Source organism: Chrysochloris asiatica, unplaced genomic scaffold (assembly GCF_000296735.1).
Source record: "Chrysochloris asiatica unplaced genomic scaffold, ChrAsi1.0 scaffold00012, whole genome shotgun sequence".
In the NCBI taxonomy this organism is placed as follows: domain Eukaryota; kingdom Metazoa; phylum Chordata; class Mammalia; order Afrosoricida; family Chrysochloridae; genus Chrysochloris; species Chrysochloris asiatica.
Genome location: NW_006408530.1, coordinates 11,639,330 through 11,666,539, shown reverse-complemented (window position 1 = coordinate 11,666,539; position 27,210 = coordinate 11,639,330). Strand labels below are relative to the sequence as shown.

Sequence of the window (27,210 nt, the reverse complement as noted above, 5' to 3'; positions counted from 1 at the left end):
TGGGTAGGGTCCCGCTCTCTGCTCTTCTCCCTTGATGGTCCTAGGGACCTCCGCTCCTAGACTGAAAAGTTAATCACTCCCCTCCTTGCTATAAAGCATCTACCTTTACATTTCCAACCCTCACAGTCAGTCCTGATAGCATTTTTATTGAGAGTGAGGGGGCCAGGGGTCATGTGCAATTACCATGTCCAAAGTGGGCATTTAATATTTGCTGTTGGTGATGTTAGTGTTTTTGTTTTATAATTTAGAAATCTGTTCTCTCCTCCCCACCCCCAATAATATTTAAAACAAAGTAAATTTTTGAATCTTTTCCTGTTTTTATTTTCTCTTTTGTAATCCTACAGTATGAAACATCTGGCTTCAGATTCTTTAGGTTCAGATTCTTAATAATCCGAGGATGAACAGTTGTAGTTCTTTCTGTATTACGTAAATTGAGGGTAAATAGTGGTATATTTTAAAACTTCATTGCTTAATATGAAGTATAAGTACTTTATATTTTTAATTGAACAAAATATTTTAACTTGTTTTATGTACAAGTGCAATTCCACCTAACCCATTTTGGTTATTAAATAAGACTTCCTCTTTATATATTAGTCAAGTAACTTCCTATGCTTGAAAGAAAGACTTTCCTAACTATGTTCTGAAATTCAGAATTTTCATTCAATCTCTTTTCTACTGTGAAATGGGAAATCACTATATTGAATCCTAATTCTCCCATTTATTTTTTTGATTCCTGACGTCTACTTTCAGTTATACACCTGAAGTGGAGTCTCTCTTGTCTTTTGACTATTTTCATTTTAATATATTAAAACATAAAGCCTCCAATTATAGAGATGGATGATGGGCGAATAGAATAAGGGCTATTTTTAGGTACCTTGGTCTTGACAGAACTGTTTCTCTCTTGTCATTGGAGAAATACCTTACTTCATTATGAATGGGCTATGTTTTCTGCTACATGATATTTTAATTTCAGGTGGACCGTTTCATTTTCTTACACAGACATTAAAGTTAGCTCTTCTATGCTGTTACATCTTTTGTAACAGGTGACTTTTTTTTTTTTTTTTTAAATAATACTTAATTGGGAAAAAAACTCCTTGTTATATTTTCAGCGTTAAAGAGACATATAATTGCTTTTTAGGTGATTTCTTAATTTTTTTTACATATATAGGATGAACTTGAATATGATCAAGTTTTATTTAATGAAGGTGAAATGGATTTTTGGGTTAATTTGTGATTTATTTTTAATAGAATCGTAAGAATGATGAAGCTTCTTATGAAAAGATGTTGAAATTGAGACGAGAATTTAGTAGAGCTATAACAATTTTGGAAATGATTAAGAGAAGAGAGAAAACAAAACGGGAATTATTGCACTTAACCTTAGAAGTTGTGGAAAAAAGGTAATGAAAGCTTACTGTAAACAAATGGTGGGCAAAAATGTAACCATATAATTGTTTTTTTCTACTAAACTGTATGATTAGATGTTTGTGAAGATTATTTATAGTTAACTTTTATATCAGATTGTTTTCTGCTTTTACTGCAAATTTTTGTTTTTATTTTGTAGTTTAGAATACACCTTTTTTGTGCAGGATCGTACTTTTACTTTGAAAAGAATTTAAATATCATTTTGTCTAACTCTGTATTAACGTTTAGTTGATTTTATTTTCTGACTAGATAGTTGAAACTTTGGTTTCAGCTGTTTTGGGAGTGTGTCCCCAAGAATAATTATTATCATCATACTACATTATTAAATAAGCATTATTTCTATAAAGGTTCTCTCTTTAGAGTGATCTTATTAATTGTGGGGTCTATATGTGTTTCAGTTATTGAGGCATTGCTGGTTTTTATTCTTGATTTGTAAACTGCACTGTATTCTTACCTTTTCAAGATACCATTTGGGAGACTATGGTGGTGAGATCCTTAACGAAGTGAAAATCAATAGATCTGAGAAAGAGTTATATGCCACTCCAGCAACTCTTCATAATGGAAATCATCACAAAGTTCAAGAATGTAAAACTAAGGTAAATATCGTCTGAGGAGAAACATGTATGATAATATTGATTAATTATTGATTCCTGCAGTTATCTTCATGTAGTTCGGTTAAGTAAGAAAGTAGTTAACATGAATTTAGTTCTTACTATTTGTCAAGCACTTTCCTAGGAGTTTTTATTTATTTATTGACCTATTTTGTACTCATAATAGTCCTTTACCTGCGTGTTACTTCTAATATTAGAGCTAATTAAGAGGCTGAGTCAAGGTTTGAATCCAGATTTAATCCCAAAGTTCATATATTTCCGTTCTCCTATTTGGAGTCCTAGTGTGGTGCTGTAGTACTCAACTGCAAGATTGATTTGAACTTCAAGACTGACCATTCAAACTCATCACCTGCTCCTCAAAAACCCTATAGAGTGTAGCTATGAGTCGTAACCCACTCGATGGCACTTGACAACAACATGTGCTCACTAGATATTAGGATAATTAAAGTTTTATTCATTATGCCATTCGTAAAACCTGCATTATAGTGGCAGACATCAAAATCTGAATTGAAAACTTTCTTCATTGATACTATTAAACTTTGTTCCTGTTATCATCATCATTGCCATAACCAAAGATTGTCAGCTACTGAGTGACTTGAGAAAGTTCTTTAACTTCTGGACCACTTTTCCTTGCTTATATAGAGCCAGACTAAGTGATTATTGTGGTCTCTTAGACTACATAAATTATCTTTATAGAATTCGCTATGTAGTTAACATACTTTTTGAAAATGTTTTTAGAAAAAAAAATAGAATGAAAAGACAAGGAGGGGATTGTAATCATTGCAATGAAATGATGAGTGTAAAACCAATGTTTTCCCATGTAAACTGTCACTGAATTCACAATAAAAGCTTTTTAAAAAAGTTCATTGTAAAGTGGAGTTAAAAGATAATGGAATATTTCCATGAATTTTGGGGGTGAGGTGTAGGGAAAACAATGAATTCTTTCCATTAATTTTTTGAAGCTCCTTGTATATAACAGTTATGGCCCACATAACATCCATTGGGATACCATCAGACTACATATACTTCTTTAGTCCCAAACGCCAGAAAGCCTATTATATTAAAAAAAATCAAGATGCAGTGGCTTGTGATAACAAATTAGTGCTACTTTACAGCACCCATCCAAACCTTTTGTTTTTCTTTTTACTGTATTACTAAAGATGTTTTAGTGTATCTGCAAGTGTTTTGCTAATTTTTTTCTAGGTGTGGAAAAGTATATTGTATACAAAGACAAACACTTGATGGACAGTCATTGAATATCCACCATATGTAACTGTTCTCACTTATATACAAATTAGATATAAAGAAATGGAGCTTTCTCTGAATATAATGATTGCCTGTATAATGTGGTTTTCACACAATGTACAAATCACATCCTATTTCACAGAACTGATCGTGGATGTTTAACAACACAGCTGTTTTGATAATAGATTTGATAGAGAGAAAGATAGATAGACTCATGCAAAGAATCACTCATGGTGCTGTGGGATAAACATGGACTGCAAACCACAAGCTTGGCAATTTAAACCAACCAGCCAGTCCGTGTCAGAAAGATGAGGCTTTCTCCTCCCATAAAGATTTACAGCCTCGGAAACCCTAAATAGGGTCGTTATAAGTCAGAATCTACTTGATGTTAGTGGGTTGGGTTGGGTTTATACCTACACACACTCACTTGTTATATTAAAGCATTTAATGGTGGTGGTGATTATGTGCCATGGAGTCAGTTCCAACACATAGCCAGCCTGTATAGGGTTTCCGAGGCTATAAATCTTTATAGAAGCAGAAAGCCACATCTTCCTCCCGTGGAACCGCTGGTAGTTTCAAAATGCTGACCATGAGATTAGCAGCCCAACTCATAACCACTATAGTACCAGAACTCTTAAACATTTAATTGGGAGATATTAATATATATATTTATTTATTTAATGAGCAAGCTTAGATTTAAATAAGAAACAAGTATTGACAGAAGTATCTCAATAATGGAGCTTTGATTGCATTACAGTTGTAAGCATTGACTTAGTGTGTTTGTGGAAAATTCATCTTTTAAAAATGTACACTAGAACCTCATTTTTCATAGATTCATTCTTAAAGGTCAAGGGAAAATGTGGAACAGGAAGACTCCTGTCAATTCATGTCACTTCAAACACCAAAGTTCTTTCTTATTAATCACAGGCATCTAGCCCACTATGGCTAAATCATACCTGCCTCTATAATCAAAAAAGTTATCAGCACAGATGTCACTTTGTAAGTTTTTTAAAATTTATTTTATAGCATAACATAGAATATGATCATGTTAACCAAAAATTACTGTCAGTTAGCCTTTATTTATCACGGTGATCTGTAATTTAGATCTTAAATAACAATAAACAGTCAACCTATTTAAATGCTAATCTTAGTTGCAGTGTTATTTGGCTACCCCACTGAATCATGGAGTCTTGGTGTTTCCCTGTGGGTTAATGCGCCAGACTACAAAGCCATTTGAACTGCAAGGTCAGTGGTTCAGGCTCACCGGCTGTTCCTTGGAAACCCTATACAGGGTCATGAGGGGTTGGAACCAACTCGACAGCACTTAACAACAACAACTGAATCATAGTTAACTATATTTACTTTGCCACCTTAAAATGAGAGATTTCTAAGAAGTTGAACTTTTCTATGTAATATCGATACCCATTGTATGAAGCAATGTCGCACTAAATAGTTATTTTATAGCTTTTCATTGTGCACACCACCCTAAAGTAGTTTTAATACCTGGACTACATGGGAAATGTATACTTTCTTAAAGTATTTTTATACTTTTGTATTTTTTGTACTTTTGTGTTGAGTGTAGTCCTTTTCAAACTTTTAAAGTGGTAGATCCCTTTTTATTAGGTAGACCAGTATGTTAAAACAAATAGAAGCAGCTGCTTTCAGCTAAATGGGGTTAGGGGTGTTGACTACGACTGGAAACCCACCCCTTTGGCACTTTTCCTTTGCTAAGTGGCCTCTCTGGAATATCCCTCCACAGAACCCTAGGGCACTTGAGAATTGCTTGGTTGAGGTAGTAATTAGTAATTCTAAAGAGTGGAATGTTTTTCCTAGCTTACAAATATATTTTACTCTAAAAATTACCACCCACAGAAAATGGTAAATATTTATTTAGACATGTAGTGGTTACGAATGGGGCTGCGAACCTTAAGGTCAGCGGTTCGAAACTACCAGCCGCTCCGCGGGAGAAAGATGAGGCTTTCTACTCCCGTAAGGATTTACACCCTCGGAAACCCTGTACAGGGTCGCTATGGGTCGGAACCAACTCGACGGCACTTAACAACAACAACAAATGAGTTCAAGTTATTTGAAATATAAAATGTTGTTCATCTCTAATACAATGGATTTAAATAAAATAAGAATTAACTATAAATACTTTTTAAATGTTGGGGTGTATAAATAAGTTTTAAACCAATAATTTTTCATTTTTAAGTATTATAGCAATATAAAAGTAAATTTAAGTTCCATAATTATTTTTCATTATAACTTGCAAAAAGTAAAACATTTTTCAACATGATCACAGAATATTATTGTTTTGCATATTAAAAACAGTAAATAAAATCACCTCCTGGATTAAAAATGTTTGTTTTTCAAAAAGCAGTGTAGTTTTTCATGATTTCTGAATGATTTTCATTTCTTCCTTTTTGGGGGGAAAATCGTCATGTAAACAGCACCCTCATCATTTGTCTTTGAAAGAAGAGGCTTCTGATGTGGTTCGTCAAAAGAAGAAGTACCCAAAGAAGCCTAAAGCAGAGGCTTTGATAACATCTCAGCAGCCTACTCCTGAGACATTGCCTGTGATCAATAAGAGTGACATTAAGCAATATGACTTTCACAGCTCAGATGACGATGAATTTCCACAGGTGCTTATTTTTAAACTATTTTAGAGATATTTTCTTCTAATCTTTTATATTTAAAAGCATAATTGACATCTTAGAGTTTGGATTCCTGCTTTGTTCACCCTAATGTTACAGGATAAACATTTCTCACATTATTTATATAGTCACTAAAATAATATTTACTTTTTTGGTATTTCCATTAGTTGATAGAATTTATTTTATAGTAGGGCATGTAGATGGTTTTCTGGTTTTTACTCTGCTAAAAATGAACATCTTTATCTTTTCCCTCTGCATTTAAAATAGATTTTTAGAATTGAAATTACTAAAACAAACATTATCGATAGATTAAGTCATTTAAAACGGAATTGTAAATTTTACATTGCCATTGACCATAATTGCTTTTTTTGCCACATTTCTACCACCATTCTCCACGGCACACCGCCACTACTTTGGATGATAATGCACTGACCACAAGGTCAATTTGAACTGCAAAGAAGTTTAAAGTGAATGCTATAACAAAGACTTTGAACCCTACCATTTGCTCTATCATGTTTTAACATTATGACTTTTTGCTTTAAAGGAAAAAAGTTTTTTGTTGGTTTGTGGAAGCAGAACTATTTCTAAACTTTTTTTTTTTTTTTTTTTTTAGAAGCAGAACTATTTCTAAACTATTCTATTGCTGTCATTACTTAAAATCTAGAGTATACATAAAATACATCTTGTTTAGCCAGGTTATATTCTTAGTGGGAAGCAAGGTGGCTCTGTAGAATAAATACTGGCTGTGAACCACAAGGTTGGCGGTTTGAGCCCATTAGCCAGAGACTCTGCTGGAGAAAGGTGAGGATTTCTGCTCTTGCAAAGATATACAGACAGCCTCAGAGACCCTATGCAGGGTCACTATTGAGTCAGAACCAACTTGACAACACTTAAAACCAACAGCAGCTTGTGACACAATGGTTAAATCTCAGCTACAAACTGAAAGGTCACCACCACCAGCAGCTCTTTGGAGGAAAAGACTCAGTGGTCTGGTGCCATAAAGACTGCAGTCCAGGAAACCCTGTGGGGCATTTCTATGCTTACCATACAGTGTTACTATGAGTCAGAATTAACTCATTGGCATGCTACAACATAATGTTTTTACTTTTTTCCCTGATTTAGTTTTACAACTTCAAATGATGTTTTGACATTCATAAGCATAGTAACAATTATACTTTGACAATGCACTTAAAATCATTTATTACTTTTATCAGAGAACATCCAGTTAGATTTTGACAGGGCTTTGAATAGTTATAACATACTAAATCAAGGACCATTTTGAAGAAATGAACGTAATGGTACCCTAATTAATAGGAGTTTTCTACTTAGAAAAATGAGCTACAAACCACAAGGTTGATGGTTCAAACATACCAGTATTCCTTGAAAACCCTATAGAGGGTCTCTGTGACTCAGAACCTTACACAAGGGCACTTAGCAACACTGTTGAGTCTGGAATGTTTTATAGTACATTCTTGAGCCGCGAGAATGATGTCTTGGAAAACCATGACCTATAGAAGCTTTTCCCTTGTTGCTATAATCAGTCCATCTAATAGTAGGGCTTATGCAACAGTCTGATTATATATTCCTCATGTATTAAGTAATCTTTATTTCTGTCCTAAATTGTTATGCTTATTCATATATCCATCCACCCTATTTCTAAATGAAAATTGCATTTTAAAACTTTAAGGTTTCTCTGCTTGGTTAATGGTAGGCCTATGGCAAGCCTTCATTAATTCTTATAATGGTATCCCCATGTTGCTAAAGAGTAAGTAAACATGTACCCTCCTTCATTGGGCATCATTCAGTATGGCTACCAACGTAGTGGTTACTAATTGAGCAGCTAACCTCAAAGACAGCAGTTTGAAACTACAAGCTGTTCCGCGGGAGAAAGATGAGGCTTTCTGCTCCCATAAAGATTTACAGCCTCGGGAACCCTATACAGGGTCGCTATGAGTCGGAACTGATTCCACAGCATGTAACAACAACAATAATTAGAATATAAATACTCTTTATAAAATGAAGATTTTATTGCTAAAAATACTGACAAAGTAATCATACTTTTTTGTTGAGTAAACAAACGGGAATAAGAAGCCTTAAGAGAACAAACATTTTAACTCGATTTTTCCATCTGATTTGTAGCAAAGCAGAACTAAACAGGAAAGTGTAAAGATTGATCTGTGGACTTCTGATAATTTAAATGGAATGCCTCCTGTTTCTAGGTACCATCCCCAGTATCAGAACCTGAAGAAGAAAATGATCCTGATGGACCCTGTGCTTTCAGAAGGCGGGCAGGATGCCAGTATTATGCTGTAAGAATTTTATTTTTTGTAATATTTCTGTGAACTGCATTTAACAGGTAACTCAGATAAAAATGACTTAATGTGCAATTGGGACGTCCATCATCCTTCCCACATTTTTTACCATCCCCTATGTGAATGGCATCCTCTGAGTTGTGCAAATGATTAACACATTTAGCTGCTAAGATAAAGGTTGGTGGTTTTAGTCTACCCAAAGGCACCTTGGAAGAAAGTCTTAGCAATCTAAAAAATCAGCCTTTGAAAACAATATGGTGCATGATTATTCTGTTCTGACACCCAGGAATCAGAATCATTTCCATAGTAACTGATAATATTTTTTTATGTGAATACCAATAAAAGATACTCAAGATAATGAGTCCTTCCAAAGGGTTTCAAAATTGTTTATTTAGAAATTGATATTTACTCACTTTTTACAAATCTAGTTTCACTTTAGGCTTAACTCTAGCTTACAGTTACGAAAAAGTGTTCAGTATGTCATTGTTAAATAAGCTCAGAATCTCTTAAGTGGTTGCTGAGTGTTCATTGAAACTCATTGTTATGCAAGCTTATCTTGTGCATACTTACCCAGAAAGTTCATTGTTTTTAAACTTAGAGCTTGCTTTATGCTAATAAGTCTAGATTGGGTGCAACATTATACCAAAGAATGACCTTCCCTTTCAAATGCTTGAATAACTATAGAGTAACAAAGTTGGCTTCTCATGTATTTTGAAGACTGTTTTACTGCATTGTGATAAAAATAAACTTACTTTCTTCAGGATACGTATGTGTGTGTAATGTGGAAGAAGCAGGAAGCTCTTCATGAGTTATGCTAAGGAAAGAAAAGAACATTGTTCTCGAAAGGACAGACACAGAACAAGACAATGATGCAAGGGATTAGGAAGGCAAAGAAATAGGCTATATGTTTATTAGAGTGAAAAGGGAGCCTCTACTTGATCTATGCATGTTTGAAGAGTAATTTTTAGTTCAAAAATGTTATAAATCCTCTGGTTATCTTAATGTTGTTGTTAAATGCCATCAAGTTGGTTCTGACTCATAGCAACCCTGTATGGGGTGTCCGAGGAGCAGCTGGTGACTACCTTTCCTTTTTTACATAAATAAGATATAAATGTATTATTCTTTGAAGACACAAAATACTTCAATTTGGGTTATTTTGGTGAATGAACGTACTCGATTTTATGTAGTTTTACAACTATAATTTGAACCCCAGTTTTCCATCAAGATTTTAATTGTTCTAGTGCTGCAGTTACTTTATTTTTATTATGATTTAACTTTTCTTCATTTCAGATTTAACTTACAAGTTTTTCTTTTTTTTTTTTTGTATTTTGTGTTTTGTTTGTTCTTTTTGCAGCCTCGGTTGGACCAAGCTAACCATTCATTCGATAATTCAGACTTGGCAGATTTGGATAAGTTGAGGTATAGGCATTGTCTTACAACGCTTACAGTCCCACGAAGATGTATAGGATTTGCAAGGAGACGGATTGGCAGAGGTGGCAGGTAAACTATTTTGTTTTGAGCTGGGGTTTTGTTTACAAGCTAGAAAAAAGTTTGTGAAATTACCTTAGTTAATATTTGGTTTTTTGTTGATTTTTCAGAATCATAATGGACCGGATATCTACAGAACATGACCCAGTCCTGAAACAGATAGACCCTGAAATGCTGAATGGTTTCTCAAGCTCTTCCCAAACTGTAGACTTTTCTTCTAATTTCTCTCGGACCAATGCTTCCAATAAACATTGTGAAAATAGACTGTCCCTTTCGGAAATATTAAGCAATATCAGATCATGTCGACTACAGTGTTTCCAGCCAAGACTACTAAATTTACAGGACAATGATAGTGAAGAATGTACCTCAAGAAAACCAGGGCAGACTGTGAACAATAAAAGAGTTTCTGCAGCATCTGTAGCTTTATTGAACACCAGCAAGAATGGCATATCAGGTAGGCTGCCACTTTGCTAAAAGTATATCCTGCTGTGCTTTTTTCTCTTATTTCCATATCTACTAAATAAACTTTCAGGGTAAATTTTGAAGGTTGATTTTACTAATTCAGCTCAAGAAAGTAATTTTATATTAACTGTTTATTTTTCTAACCTAAGAAACCAAACTCCTTTGTTATGTGGTTAGCATTTCAAGGGAAATGTCCTAGTATCTATAAAACTACCAACTGGTAATTTGAATGTATATATACGTATGGTGTGGTGACTGTGGCGGCAGAATGGATAGTGAATTCCTGTGGACAAAGTGATTATAAGCTGCCGCTAGGTGATTATAGCACTATATTTACTCTTCTTTTATTAAAGAGATTTTTAAATTTTTGTGTATTAGCTTTACTTGTAAGCAAAGTTAATCTGATATAAGCACTGCTCCTTGAGAATACCATTGAAATCTTATCAAAATGATATTTTTATAGGAGGCTTGCTAGAAGAAATGAAATTTTTGTCTGATAATTTATCTAGTTGAAATCAAAGATTTTTTTTCCTCATTTTAAGAAATTGTGCTCATATTAGTTTAATATTTTATATGTACGTTATAAATAATGTATAATATCTAGAGTCTAATACTTTTGATTTTGACATCTGTGGATAGTCTTCTCTTAATGACCTGTATAAGTATTTATAATTTGTAAATATCTTTGTATACATTGTATATAATGCATGCTATTAAGAGACAAAATGCATGTGCTGTGACTTACAGTGTTTAAATTCTTTCTGTAAAATTTATGTATTTCTAAATTATGTCCTGAGTGGTGCATTTTAGTATGCAAAAGTCTATTAAATTGATTGGAAGTGATTTTAAATCATTTTAGCTTGAAATTTGGTCTCAATAGTGTTCAGTCTTTATTAGTTACTGAACTGCTTTTTTCAGTCTTGACTTAGACATCTATTTGTTAAAAGGTTATAATGGAAAATTGGAATTGTTTAAATAATAGGAAGTTGGCATATCATTTGTCCAAATTTGTTGGTTAATTTTCGCCTAAGTGAACTTAGGTAAGGAAAATGGCACCCATTATGTAAAAGTTCATGAGTCTGCAAAGTTTAATGAGTTTTTTGAAACTGAAATATAACACACCTAATATGATTTAAGGTGGCAAGATTCTTAGAAATCTAAAGATATTAGGAAGTTGACAATATTGGGTCAGATTTTTTTCAGCCAACTCCAAGGAGTTATTTTAGTTTAACTGAAGTCCTATGCCAAGTAATACTCAAAATAATTTTAAACAATGAATTTTTAAATGACTCAATAGCCATTTATAATTAGATTTCATTGATAGGCAGAACCTCATCTCTACCAATGTATATACTGTACCAAAAATTATTTTAATAATGTTCTCAACTTGAACATGGCCGGATATTTGCAGCTTTCTGCTGTAAATTTCTGAGTAACTATTCTTTGAAATGATCCTCTAAGTTAACTTTAATATTTTCCAGAAAATGTATTTATTGTTAACCAGTACTACATTTTGACAAGTGATACAGTGGATTCGGTGTTGGGCTGCTAACCACAAGGTTGGCAGTTCAAACCCACCAGCTACTCCATGGGAGAAAGATGAGGCTTTACAGTCTTATAAACCCTATATAGGGCCACTATGAGTTGAAATGGACTCTTTGGCAATGGAATGGAGATTGTAACTTTTAAAGGAGTCCTGGTAGTATGATATTAGCATTCAGCTGTGAACCCACTTAGTAATTCCAAAGAGAAAAAACTTGGTTATCTGCTACTGTAAAAATCACAGCCAGAAGACCTTTATGGACTTGTTGTTCTACTTTGTCACATGGATTGTTATGAGCTGAAAATAGACTTAATAGCACCTACCAGCAACAGCAGTGCAGCTTAATATTTCTGTAATAACCAGCTCTAGAATTCTGTGACACTGCCATCCACATAAAATAAGGTTTGAAATATCATAAAATAAGAATTTTAAATATTATCTGGAAGCGTACATGTACTTCTTAGGGCATATAAATCACAAATGTACAATGTTGTTGTTGTTGTTAAGTACCATGGAGTCAGTTCCAACTATAGAGACCCTGTACAGGGTTTCTGAGGCTGCAAATCTTTACGGAGCAAAAAGCCTCATCTTTGCCCTACAGAACAGCTGGTAGTTTCGAACTGCTGACCATGAGGTTAGCAGCCCGATTCATAACCACTACGCTACCAGAGCTCCTTGTACTTTCTTTTATTTCTAAGATCTAATGTTACAGATTATATATATATGTGTGTGTGTGTGTGTGTGTGTGTGTGTGTGTGTGTGTGTGGTTTTTTTTGCATTTCTCCTATGATAAGAAAAAGTCATTTTGTCTATGTAACTTATCCTGTCATATATTCAATACCCTCGACATAGTACAATTTCTCAATTCTTTGAAAATTTTTAAGGTTTAATTAACAGCTGTGCTGTATTACAAGCAATATTTTAATTCAGAACTTTAAAATATGTACTTAATATTAATGTGAAGAATTTAATTATAATTATCCATCATACCAGTTGAAAGGAGCCCTAGTAGCATAGTGGGTTACAAGTTGGGCTGCTAACCACAAACCTCAAGGTCAGCAGTTGGAATCTACCAGCTACTCTTCAGGAGAAAGATGAGGCTTTCTGCTCCCATAAAGATTGACAGCCTCAGAAACTCTCTGTGAAGGGTTGCTGAGTCAGAACCAACTCTAAACCAACTCTACAGTGCATAACCACCACCATACCAATTGTATTTACTATATCATTTTGTAAGTTTGAATTAAATAATTTTATGTGGTTTCAGTTATGGTTCAGTAAATACCAAGAAATTTCCTTCCACTACCTAAAGAGAAGGATTTCAGTGTTTTTAAGTAGTTTTTTTTTTTTAATTTGAGCATACATAAAAGAGAAAATAATTGAATCTTTGTATGTCTTTGTTTTTCTTAGTCTCTTTTTGTCTATTTTAAACCATTAGAGTGTTTGCCTTCTGCTCATTCTTAGTGAGTTTGGTCATGTGAGAGCATGTATTCCTTTTATCCATCAATACTGACGTGTTGTGAAGTGCCATAGTCAGTCTGGATACATAGAAACCATGTTTAGAGTTTCTGAGTGTCTTCACAAAAGCAGAAAGCCTCATCTTAAGACAACTTTTTTTTTTTTTTTAAACCAGCAGAGACAAATTCTGTATTTTGACTTTCCTATTTCATAGCTGGGAAATTGTCAGTATCCAACTGGGATGCTGTGGGTTAATGTGCCAGACTGCCAAGCCATTTGAACTGCAAAGTCAGTTCTTCAAGCTCACCAGCTGCTCCTCAGAAACCCTATACAGGGTTGCTTTGGGTCAGAACTGACTCAATGGCACTTAACAACAACAAGTGAAAAGTTTAATCAGAAATACAAACCTAATGTACCTTAAAATAGTGTTTATATCATGAATTGTTTTCTTTAAAACAGAGGGGACTGAACATGAAGGCTAAACTAGTCTATTTATTTTTTATATTACACTTAAAGGACTTAAAACTAAAATGGAAATTCATGTTCCTAAGGTATTAAAATAAGTACAACTAATGACTTTTCATTTTAATAAGATATTTGTTAACTTTAAAGTAAAATAAAAGTGTTTTCTTAGTTGAATAAAATGTTCTCAAAAAATAGAAACAAAATAAAGAAAGAATAGAGTATACTGAACATGGCAAGTGAATACCAGCAAAAATAATATATATACGTAATTACTTAGGATCTATTATATAAAATATTTATACGATCTGAAGAAACTTGGCCAGGTGGCAGCATCAATGGACTCAAGCGTGGCAACAAGTAGTTTGGTTGGCCCAGGATTGGGCAGTGTTTCATTCTGTGCATAGGGTTGCTGTGAGTCGGTACCCACTCGATAGCACCTAACAACAACAATTATATGAAAAGCATTGTGCTAAGTGTTTAAAAGTTTCAAAAGATAATAATCCTTACCTTCCAAGAGTTTATAATAATAGCCCATGGCAAATATTATATCCTTTATATTAATTAATAGGGGATAAATTTTATAAGTATAATATAATTTATTCTTTGAGTTACAAAAAGCAAACCCATTGAGTCCATTCCAACTCAGAGAGATGTTATAGAGCAAACTAGAACTGTCCCTAGCATTTTAAGACTAAATCTTTACAGAAACAGACAGCCTTGTCTTTCGCTTGCAGAGTGGCTGGTGGGTTTTAAGTGGTGATGCTTAAGCCATTGCACCACTCAGAACTCAAGAAAATATTTACCACATCTAAAAATAGCTTTCCTTGTTCAGACTTGAAGGACCAGATTTATTCTTTTTTTTTTTTTTTCTCCTCTGACTCAATATATATAGATAGATACCAATGTCTTTTTTACTAGCTCCAAATATCTTAAAATTGCCAACTTGTTAAGTCATTAACTTTTTGTAGAGTTTTTTCAAGATCAATTTCTGGTTTTTAATTTATTTGCTTCTCCCGTTCCTTTTTTAAGTGTCATAAAATGTCTCCAACCATAAAGATTTTATAGTTGGTGGTGGTGGTGTTAAGTGCTGTCAAGTCTTTTCAGACTCACAGCAACTCTGTGTAGGGTTTCTGAGGAGCAGCTGGTGAGTTTGAACTGCTGACCTTGCGGTTCAAATTGAACTTGAGGTTGAGTACTTACCATATAGCGCCACATTTTAATAGCTAAAGTACTCACTATTTTGGGTATAAAGTCGCTTCCAAATGTGAGAAATAGATTCACATTTCAGGGTTTAAACAATTTGATTGCTAAAGGGCATAATAACAAAATTTCAGCTTGTATGTCAGAGATTTAAATGGCTTTTTGTCTAATTTCATTATCCTTACATCCTGTTTGTTCCTCATCTTCCTACTTTCTCAGTTTTCCAGTTTATTCATTAGTTTGTCTTTTGCTATGAGAGTTATGGACTTGCTTGTAGAGCTGTACAGATAAGGCCAGTTTTAAAGATTAGAAGATTTTTCCTCTAGAAGTGTAGCTCCAAGGGTTTATGTGAACTTTTCATCTTACTCATTTTCTAATGATGATTTCCAGCTGATGGTTCAATCTCCCATCCTCCAAATAATGTCCAGATCTATCCTTTAAAACTAGCAAACTTGTATGTAGTTAGCATTGCTTCAATAAAGGATGGCTAAAACGCTATAACAAAGATCTGCCTGGTAAATAAAGAAATTCTGGATAGTATATTCAAACACTGTATTAAGACTTAAAATACTATGAAAAATAAGGGCAGTAACAAACATATCTATATTATGTTACAAGATTGTCATCTAGAAGATCCAGAATGTGTTTTTATTAGATTTTTCTTTTTAGTTTATAAGTAAAACAAAAATAACAAAGATTTGTAAAGATTTCATTCTTAAAAGAATACTCATGAGGCCAAGTTTAAGCAACAGTAATCTATGGCTTTTAATTATTAATGTTGTTGTGAAATGTTGTTGAGTCGGTTCCAATTCATAATCCTGTATAGGGTTTCCAAGGAGTGGCTGGTGGGTTAGGACCACCAACCTTGTAATTAGCAGTCCAGTACTTATCTTACAACACCACACCAGGACTCCTTAATTATTAATACTAGAGCAAGATTTATGTATTTGGTGGATCAATGTCAGAATATGAGAGGGGAGAAAAGCAATACAAAGTCAGCTCAGGTGGACTACCAGGGTCAACCAGTAATCACATACATGAAAGCTAAAGGATGAAATGAAGGACCTTTGGAAACAGGATTTGCATTCCAAGGATAGTGACATGTATTCTAAGAAAAAGTATATGGACTTATCTCAAGGGTAAACGCTGACTGATAAACCCAAAATATATAGAAAATAGCTAGAAAGGTTAAAAGCTTTAGTGAAGACCAGGCTGTTATTTATATGCTTGTTACATTTAGAAATGCAGTCATGTTACTAGTGCTCAGGATGCTTTATTTGGGGTGTATGAAAGAGAAAACTTCATACTAGTTATATCAGTGAGAATGCACAATTTGCAGTGAAATTTGCAAAACTTAGCAGTAGGAATACCTCCCATCTATCTGAAATAATGAAATATTGCCACCATCACAAAACAGCCAGATTTTTGGTTACTTCTAAACTGATAGGAATTGAGTTTAAATATTAATTATTGTAATTTTCCAAATTCTTAATCTAGCATTTGTATGTGGTCTATGTCAGGATGGATAGAGCCCTGGTGTGCACTGTAGGATAAGCACTGGACTGGTAACCGCAAGATTGGCAGTTCAGTCCCACCAGGCAGAGTCAGAACCAACTTGGTGGCACACAACAATTGCAGAATGGGGGAGTCCTTGGGTGTGGTATAAATGGTTAAACACAACTACTAACTGGAAGGTTGGTGGTTCAAAGCCACCCAGAGGCTTACCTAGAAAGAAAGGCTTGGTGATCTACTTCCCAAAAATCAGCCATTAAAAACTCTGTGTCACACAGTTCTACTCTGACACACATGGGGTCTCCATGAGTCTGAATCAGCTCAACAGCAGCTGATTTTGGTACCCCTGTCCTGTATGTAGGATTCCTGGTATGGTGCTGTGGGCTAATGGGTCAGACTGCAGAGTCGTTTGAACTGCAAGGTCGGTGGTTCAAGCTCACCAGCTGCTCCTTGGAAACCCCCATATAGGGTCGCTATGGGCCGGAATCGACTCGACGGCACTGAACAACAACATCCTGTATGTGGTGCTGTGGGTTAACACGCCAGGCTGCAAAGCCATTCGAACTGTAAGGTTGGTGGTTCAAGCTCACCAGCTGCTCCTTGGAAACTCTATACAGGGTCTCTATGGGTCGGAATCGACTCGACGGCACTTAACAACAATCCTGTATTTAAATCCTAAACAGATTTATCACTGTGAACTTTTCCTGATATATATTATTAATTCATGCTTTTTAATGAAAGTCATTAAAGAAATAAATGTAATTAAAGCATTTCATTGTTTTATGAAAGGAAAATAATTAGCAGAAAAGTCACTTTCAGTCAAATTACTACCTTTCAACCGCCAGTAAGTCAACCCTGGGAAACCCTGAGAATGGACAATTGACTATTGATATTCATGCCATTGAAATAATTACCCTTTCCCATCAACCCAGTACAGTGAAAGGAGCCAAAAGTGTGTTTTGTTTTGTTTTTATGTATTCCAGTGTATTGTCAGTTATTGTTTGCTGGTTTTGTGTGAAGAGTTGATAAATCAAACTGCAGAGTGCTCTAGAATTCTGGATAAGGCACATCAGCTTGTTTCAATCACAGAGCACCTTTATACTAAAGAAAGAGCTAGATGTCAAGAACGGAAAGATCATAATAGAGTATGGGTAAGGGGGATGACAAAATGAAGTAATTTTTTAAAGAAAATCCATTTTAGAAAAATTATGTTATATTTACATCCATGATATGCAACATGAATGAGATCAATGGTGATAGTTTTGGTATCAGAATCAGCCTAAATTTGAGTTGAGAAATACAGTACATTGATTTGAATAGTTCGGATTGAGTATGAGTTGGACTTTTTTGAATGGTCGTGACATGACAGCAGTAAATGTAGATCTGTTTAAAAAGCAACTCTATCATCCATCTTTACATAGCATAAATGATCATGTGTTCATAAAAGCACATTGACTCTTAATTGGTAATACTTTTTAGTCGTGGACTACAAACAAAAAATAAATTTCATTTGGTCTTTCCACTAGTTTAGATAACGTAGTTTATTCTGAATTAGTAAGATTTTATTGACTAAATAAAGATACTCATTATCCTTGTTTCTTTCTCAGTTTTGAAATAGACAATGAATGTGTATTCTCTTTACTTGGTTCTTTCTTTACTTAAAGCTAACTGTTGTTACTCTCACTTTTTCACTATCATAGCAACCTTAAATCTGGCTTAATCTAGCTGTGGATTTTAGAGAGTGCATGCTACCACCACCAGATTCCAAGTCTTATTTCTATTGAATTGGTACACTCTGTACACATACGACTTTAAGCAAATTTATTTGGGTTTAAGATTTTTCTTCCTGCCTTGTATCTAATAAACTATTTTTTTTTTCCATCTCTTTTCCCAAGGTTTCCAAACAGCTGGAAATTCATGAACACTTCACATTTTTATTTGATTTTGAAGATTGTAAATTTAGAATTAAAACTTTTTCCCCATTTAAAAATAGAACACTTGCAGTGAATTTAACACATGCAAAGAAAGACATTTGATTTTGTTGGTAATTCAGTAAGATATCTATTGTGTACATCACAGATACAGGTAATGCTACAACTTTAAAGTGAACACTGTAATAGCCCCAGGTTTTCTAATCTTCTAAAAATAAAATTGCTATCTATCTGAGGACAGTTTTCCCCTCATAGATCAATTCTCATTTTTATAATAATGTTACAGAACAGAATAGAATATGTAAAGATTTGTTCATCGCTGGAGCCTAACATTTTCCTTTTCATAATATATAGATTATTATACATGTAAGATTATGCTTAACTTGTTATAGGTGGCACAAGCATTTTGTGACCAGTTGCTAACCCTAAGTTTGGCAGTTTGAACCCACCTAGCAGTTTCATGAAAGAAAGTCCTGGCAATTTGCCTCCAAAGATTATGTCCAAGAAAACCCTGTGAAGCAGGGATCACCATAAGATGCCACCAACTAGACTGCAATGGGTTTGATGGTGTTTTATTCATAACTTTTTATGTCTCATTCCCATCAAAAAGTTTATTTGTGGTCCTACTAAGTAGAAATCTTTGGGGGAGTTTAGTACTTTATGTTGAATGTATAATCTATTATAAACTCCATTAAGTCTTACTGATTAATTTATTTCAGTTGCATGTAAAGGTTGGCTCTTCATTTCTTCTGAGTTACACTGTATGACTTTCTGGCAGGGGACCTCGATCTCATTTTCCCTATATTCACTGTAGCTGTTAGTGTAGCATCCTGCATCATAGCAGGCAATCTAAGAAATACTTGCTGATTAAGTGAAATTATCTGGAGAGAGGAAAGAAAGCAATAAAAATAATAATGAAGTTACTCTAGTACTACATGTATTCTGATGTGATTAATGTTTTCTCATTCTAATCATGTACTAACTTCTATGGAAATAGCTTTGTGGCCTATAAATCAGCTTACCAGTGAGTTGTTTAAATATCTGTGAATGAATGTTTGTTTACTTTTTTTGACCAAAATGTTTCCTAATACAACTTTTCCTTAGTCGATCTTTTTTTTTTCCTGTAGCATTTTGTTATGTGTGTGGTGAAAGTTTACACAACAAAGTAGGTTTCCATTTGACAGTTTTTTCACAAATTGTTCAAAAACAGTAGTTAATCTTTAATTGCATTCTGGTTGTTCCACTTCCAGTACTCTAGTTTCCCTGCTCCCCCCCCCCATCTTCTGATATTTGCTTTAAAGTAATTGGTGACCTTTTGGTCTCTCTCTTTTTTTTTTTAATGGAGCACTATACTCATGAGTACATTTTGTGTACAAATCTATTATTTTCCTAGAAGGTGACCTCAGGATAGTTTTAGTTGGTCTTTAAAGGGAAAGTGTTAAATGCCTTGTTTTTATTTGAAATTCACTAACTTTTAACATTCTTTGGCATACTTTGGCCATAACATAATTAATTATGTCTTGATATAATCAGTTATGTTATTCCTGAACACTTTTTCTTACCTGTTATTATTGTAGATAGTACTTACTTTAGGCAGTGAACCTATTAGACTTAACCTATTATTTGTGGTTTGTCCTTTACTCTGATTTGTAATCAGGCAAGTATATTCACTTAAATATCACTTGAAAACCAACAATAAGAGTCATTTTTTCTTGCAGATTAGCCCTGTTTTCTTATTAAAGGTATAGCTTAGTAATTATTATGATTATTGCATCAATAAATGAGTTTTTCTTCTTGCATATTTAGCATAATTGAGATACATACAAGTTAAGTCAAAGATACTAACTCTGAATAAAATACTTCAAATATTAGAACTATGTTATGCAGTAAAAACTACATATAGGAACCATTCTGTGTATGTGGTATTCAGGATATCATGGATGATGGTGGTAGTTGTGTGCCACCAAGTCGGTTCCAGCTCATAGAGACACACTGTATACGGTGTCTGAGGCTGTAAATCTTTATGAAAGCAGAAAGCCTCATCTTTCTCTCACAGAGTACCTGGTAAATTCACACTACTGACCGTGTGGTTAGCAGCCCAGCTCATAGTCCACTATGCTTCAGGGCTTCTTATGTCATGGATATAAATATATATAAGCCAATTTTGCTGAAAGATTTAACATTTTTATTTATTTTATAAATATACTTATTTCTGAAATTAATGTCCTTTACCAGTGACAGGGGGTATCACAGAAGAGCAATTTCAGACACATCAACAGCAGTTAGTTCAAATGCAAAGGCAGCAACTTGCTCAGCTTCAGCAGAAACAGCAATCTCAGCATTCCTCGCAACAGACACAGCCAAAAGCACAGGTAAACCTGCCTTTTTAATAGGTTTCTAACTTTGTTTCCTAAGTATATGCTTTCTTCCAATTTTAGTCAAGTCACCTTGCTATTGCTGCTTTTGATTTTGAGGGTATAATGTAAATTTCTTCCCTATTAAATAATTTAAGATAACTAGTTTATGAACTAGTCACTTAATATTTTATGAGAGTCTGTTTAATAAGAAGAGGGAGGATTAGAGCTAAATGTGTTTTCAGTTTAGGAAATAAATATCTACTCTTTTGATCTGAGAGTGTTCACAGTCTTAGATCCACCACACCTCCAAAAAGACATTTTTTTTTAAGGATACAATTTTCCTAATCCCTTTTCTAAACTCTGTGTATAAATGCTGTGTGGGTATGGATATGCCTCATGAGATACAAGGTAATTCTCTTGACTTATGCAGTAAATTTAGACAGCATACTCTTTGCCTCTTTGAATGACATTTCCCTGTAGAAACAGAAAGTTGCCACTAGGAGAGTTTTCCAGCATAGACCATATAGAAGGCACTAGAGTAAAAATTAAAATACTTCATAAAACTGTAATTGGAAAGTATATTTTCATTTGGGAGATCTGAAAACAGTTTTGCATTTCAGGTGTTAAGTTGCTCCATTTTAATATAAATGTTGTCACTTTGATTCTCAGTTTATCATTGGTTAATCAAATTCTAAAGTCATTATTGAGATAAACTCAGTCATGACTGAATTTTGTGAGCTGTCAGGCGAGGATTTGCTTATAGATGTTCAGCTCATCCACAGAGGGTCGATCATAGTCGCAAAAGCCTAAAAATCAGATTAAAATGGTTCTTTTGGAGGACATACACTGACCTTAAAGATCAAGTCCAGCAACATGAAAATCTCAGTGACCATGCCACATAGGTGGATCTGAGACTGACCCATAATCTAGTGCTATTGACTGTTACTAAGAGTTGACTCTTTTATATTAGCATAGTCACTTAACTTACCTGGGTTTGAGTTTTATAAGTCTCTTAGTCATCCTGAAGTATTTTCAGACCACTGCATGGTTAGGCTAAGATACATTTTTACATTATGGCAAAAATGACAATTACAATTAGCCTATAGTATCAAAACTATAAAATGTGTTTTAAAAAGCATTCATTAACAGTCACTGGAAATTTTTATAAAGGACTCAAAGTTTAGATTTTTTTAATCTTCTAGTTCTTTTTTCAGAAATAGTAGCTGCCCAGTTTTTAGTTACTTCTGTGTTTCATATGTCAAAAAAAGCCTGTGGGTTTCCTATGTGTCTTTAACTATTGTAACTATTCAAGATTGAAAGGGAATAATAGTCTCTTGGGTTTGCGAGTGTTTTAACTTTGTTCATTTTATAGGGCTCATGCACGTCTGACTGTATGTCTAAAACACTCGACTCAGCCAGCGCCCACTTTGCTGCATCCGCAGTGGTCAGTGCACCTGTTCCAAGTCGCAGTGAGGTAGCAAAGGAGCAGAACACTGGCCACAACAACATAAACGGTGTTGTCCAGCCTTCAGGTAAGGCTATGGTTTCACATAATGCTACTAGCGGGAAGTTGCAACTGTTGGTGTAGAATATAGTTTTTATTTATTAAGTCCTTTTAAATTTAAATAGATAATGTTTTAAAGAGGCCAATTGGTACTCTTCTAATTTCTTAGGGAAGGTGTGGGGAATGCCTAGGTTTTTTTCTAGAATTCATATAGAACCTATTCCTACCCACTGATAACTTCGTGGGTAACTCCCCATCCTTTCTAGTGTCATTTACATATTGGCCCTTACCACATACCTTAGAAAATTCATTGAACTAATCAGTAACCATGACCACTGAATCATTCTTAAGGTGATACAAAGGTGAAATATAATCCCTGTGGTTTGTTAATAAATTTGCAACAGGATTTATCTTCCCACTCTTACAAATGAATAGACATGCTTATTCTGACTCCTTCAGAATGCAGTGTGACTGTGAAAACCCCTGTGGATTTCTTGCCATCGGGAGTCCATACAGATTATTGCTGTTTGTATCACCTTTCAAGTAGTTCTTAGACACTAGCATTTCCCAGTAGCTTTCACATATACATGATTCTGATTGCCCATCCTTACTGATGTTTGTGTATCTCTGAATTCTTAAGGAGATAAACCTGCCAATTCTACCAACCCTTAGCCTTCATAAAGGAATTCTGATCAGTATGTCCCTACCCTCGTATATTTGCCTCCAAATTTCCCAGAAATGTAAATCCCTTTTGTGCAGACCCATAGAAAGCAGGTACCTTGAGTGTTATAACATATCAGTATATCAGACCTACTGATCAGAAAATCTTTTAAGAGGCCATTGTGTGGACATTAATTTAATAATTTAATTAGAATATAAATGATTGCATTTATTTTCATTATTAAACTTCTGACATTTTAAGAGTTTTATCATTCTTCTATAGCATATAAACTGAATGATGTGACGTTCTCTCTCTTTCAGGGACCTCTAAAACATTGTACTCTACCAGTATGGCTTTATCATCCAGCCCAGGGATTTCAGCTGTACAACTTGTAAGGACAGTTGGCCACACCACTACAAACCACTTAATCCCAGCATTGTGCACAAGCAGTCCACAAACACTTCCCATGAACAATTCCTGCCTGACAAATGCAGTACACCTCAATAACGTCAGTGTTGTTTCTCCAGTCAATGTGCATATCAATACAAGGACTTCAGCACCTTCGCCAACAGCCTTAAAACTTGCCACAGTTGCTGCCAGTATGGACAGAGTGCCAAAGGTTACTCCCAGCAGTGCCATCAGCAGCATAGCAAGGTGTGTGCATGTGGGTGTGTTTCAAGCATCATTATTTCACTTAGTTTTGGCTATTCTGTTGGAGGAAAAAGACATTTTTGTTGTTCACTAATCAAGCAACTGGTGTCCTTTTGACAGGTATTGAGGATATTCTTAGTGTTAAGTTCTGTGACTTTGATTACTTGAGACAGCTTTTTGTTGTTACATGTCATCGCATTAGTTCCAACTCATAGCGACCCCATATAGGGTTTCTGAGGAGTGGCTAGTGAGCTGAACCACCAACCTTGTAGTTCAAACTGACATTGCAGTCCAGCTCATTAACCTGAAGCACTGTACCCCAGGACACCTGAGGTAGCTAGTGGATGTCTTAAGTGTGAATCAGAATTTAAAGTAACAAGAAAAAAATCAGTTTGACAATTGCATCAAAGAATTTTATTTTAGAAGCTTTTACATTGCTGTTGCATCCTGGTTACGAATCGGGATGCGAACCACAAGATCAACAGTTCGAAACTACCAGTTGCTCCGCGGGAGAAAGATGAGGCGTTCTGCTCCTGTAAAGATTTACAGCCCCGGAAACCCTGTTCAGGGTCGCTATGGGTCAGAACCGACTCGACGGCACTTAACAACAACACAGCAACAATTGGTAGTTTAGGTAGTCTGCAAGGTTAGAATTAACATGAAGTTCTGTGTCACCGCTTAGATTCCATTTTTCTTCGGCATAATACACAGAAGCCTTGGTGGTACAATGGGTTAAACATTGGACTACTAACAGAAAAGTCAGTCATTCAAATTCACTAGTGTGCTCTTGTGTAAAGGTTAACAGCCCTGAGAACCTTGTGGTGAACTCTACTGTGCCCTATAGGGTTGCTATGTAGACCACAGCAGTGGGTCTACAGAGTAGTTAAAATATTTTATGAATAGATAAATGTTGAGAATTTTCTGAGACTAATTAAATCTATGGTAGTGTGTAGTAAACTGTGCTCCTAATGATTATTATTTTTAAGTATATTACATTCCATCTATTGTTTAAAAAAAAAAAAGATTATCCTGTTACATATCTTACAAGTAACTAAGTTTATCATTGAATTCTACTAAAATACTATGCTGTACTATGTTAAATTATTATCTTTCTTAAATAAATAGTTATAATCAAGTGATTGGGAATTAGTGGAATTTCTAAACTGAAAAATACTTCCTCATCCCCATCTAGAAATTGTAAAACTGAAATATCCTTGTGAAGTAAGTGTTTAGTTTTAGTTACAAAAAATATCTTTGTAAATACTAGATGGTACCATGTTCTAGAGAGTGTTAATCCTAATTTTACTCTTTGCCTTATTATAGAGAGAACCATGAACCAGAAAGATTGGGTTTAAATGGAATAGCAGAGACAACAGTAGCCATGGAAGTTACATAACTTAAAACTGTGTGGCTTTGACCTGTGCTGATGGTGTGCAGTCATTCCTATTCCAACTGAATGCAAAAGGCGATACTCTGTGGATCACAGAGCGTTACAATGGACCTAAATGGACTACAGTATATCGGATGCTAAATCGATATATAATGTATATTTTGTAAAATTGGGAAAATCACTACCTTGTAAAATAGTTTATTTGTATCATCAATATTATTTCTGTTACTTGAATAGTAGATATTCATCATCATGCTTTTGCACTTGAATTTGCAACTGAATGGATTTTAAAAAATAATTCTTTAATGGGATCATGAGCATGAAATGGGATCCTGCATCACTTGTTTTAACTATTTATTTTGCCATGTTTACATTTTGTATCTTGTAAAAATAAATTCAACTTTGTGTCTAAAAACTTAAAGATTCATAGCTAGGAAATGAAATTCTTGTAATTTTTTTCTAAAGGAACTGTAAAGTTTTCACTTGGTTCATTTTGTTTCACAATTTGATTAGATGGACTTTTTGGTAAATACTTTAGTGACATTTCACTGTCAAATATGAAGTTCAAGGCAAAATAGTATTTTCTATTAATGTGCAGGGGAAAGGGATGGATCGATACATGCAAATTTAATGTAGGAACTCACTTTTCCATATATTTTGAATGTATATTTCTATTTATAATACCAGTTTATAAAAAAAATAATTACACAGAAAAAATGGACTAGGAAAAATTATGCATCTAGCACATTTCAGCTGTGCAGGTAAGAAACTTTTTCAAGTATTCCATTTTATCTGAAGACTGTGTATTTTAACTGGCTTTAAAACTGTAACACACCACATAAAGGATCTTTTACCAGGTATGTATTGCATTATATCATTGCAATAATTATTGGAAGTCTAGATATCGAGCCATCCCAGGTGTTGGGAGGGGGGAGGGTTGTGGCAAGATTGTCTTTTCGATTTGGAGAGTTTTCCTGTGGCTACAAGGCAAGTAACGGGTTGGAAAAAAGTCTGACTGTCAGCGTTGGACACCTTCATAGTGTAGTGTTTTAGTGACTTTTTTTATACAGTTCTTGTAAATTAGATACGTGTAGTGGTGTTTCAGAATGTTTGTTTATGCACTAGTTCAGACAACTTTCCCTGTTACTTGTTCTTGATAAGTGAAAACTGCAGGGAAATAAAAATACATATCAAAACATGGACATGCTGCATATGTGTTTATTTCACAATGTGCACACAGTATAAGGGAAACGTGAGGGAGATGATAGCACTTACCAGCACTTTCATTTTCACAGTGCTTTCCAAGCATTAATGAATAGGATTAGAAAAAGCTCATCTCTGGGCATTATTGGATTTCCGATAATCCAATATAAACTACCTTTGATATTGAAAAATATTTTACAGAATGTAAGTAATTTGCAGTATAACATTCATTGAACTCTCATAAATGAGCCTCATTTTATAAATAAATATTAGAGTAGAATTATATTGCAAGGGGGTTTTGTCAAGTAAGTACTGGGAAATGTAAATATTTTTAATGAATACAATTAAACCATTTCAAACTTACATAATTTTATACTTTACATTTTTTTTATATCTGCAGTCCTGAAAGTTGTAAATTGATATGCCAGTTGAATTAATGGGCCAAGGGTTCTGCTGAGAGTTATTTTATTCAGGTCCTAAATGTATAAAACAATATATGGCCAAAACCATAGGAAAAAAATAATAAATTTAATTTCTTCCTTGTTTGTGACCTGATAGGATCCATGCTCGTTTCTGCCATACTACCTCTGGAGTTACTCATTGCTGATTATATATATAAAGGAATTGATTTTGATTTGACATGTATTATGACTGTGTTCATTCTGCTTATATAGTTGGATGTATCTCCTTGCTATGAAGAATTTTCAAACAACCTTAGTGCCAATTTTGGAGATTTTTTTTTTTTTTTCAATTTTACTGAAGTAAAGCATGAAGTGAATTTGTGTTATGTGATATACATGTTTTAAATAATTTAAGTAAACCAGAACTTATCTTTCTATACCGTTTCTGGAGGTGGTAGCACTCAGAACTTAGAGAGTGGTGGCTAATTTATTTGTTCCTTTTGGTGGTTTTAACTATTTCATGGATGGCATTTCAGTTACTCACATACACACTTTTCAGTGGTTTTCAAAAACTCAGAGGGCAGATCATTGTTTTCACCTTATTAAATTTAATATTTTGCACTGCTCCTACTACCATCTCTTAGTTTTCTGAGGAGACTAGAATTGGTACTTGTAAGACAGTAATCTTCTACAATCCTTGGGAGATGTTTTTGGAGTGACCTTGAGGGGAGGTTGAGTGTAGT

At 34.4% G+C, this 27,210-nt stretch overlaps 1 protein-coding gene across 1 annotated transcript in view; it reads left to right on the top strand.

Annotated features, from left to right (window-relative positions):
- Positions 1–26,061, top strand: part of EPC2 (enhancer of polycomb homolog 2 (Drosophila)) — a 146,622-nt gene extending 120,561 nt beyond the window's left edge. Inside the window, exons 5-14 of the mRNA XM_006834554.1 lie at positions 1,249–1,397; positions 1,886–2,018; positions 5,729–5,920; positions 8,152–8,241; positions 9,599–9,744; positions 9,843–10,186; positions 20,536–20,672; positions 22,030–22,189; positions 23,143–23,476; positions 24,797–26,061. Coding sequence (XP_006834617.1) covers positions 1,249–1,397; positions 1,886–2,018; positions 5,729–5,920; positions 8,152–8,241; positions 9,599–9,744; positions 9,843–10,186; positions 20,536–20,672; positions 22,030–22,189; positions 23,143–23,476; positions 24,797–24,869 — 1,758 coding nt within the window. The 3' untranslated portion in view covers positions 24,870–26,061. The remainder of the gene's footprint in view (positions 1–1,248; positions 1,398–1,885; positions 2,019–5,728; positions 5,921–8,151; positions 8,242–9,598; positions 9,745–9,842; positions 10,187–20,535; positions 20,673–22,029; positions 22,190–23,142; positions 23,477–24,796) is intronic.
- The last annotated feature ends 1,149 nt before the right edge of the window (positions 26,062–27,210 follow it).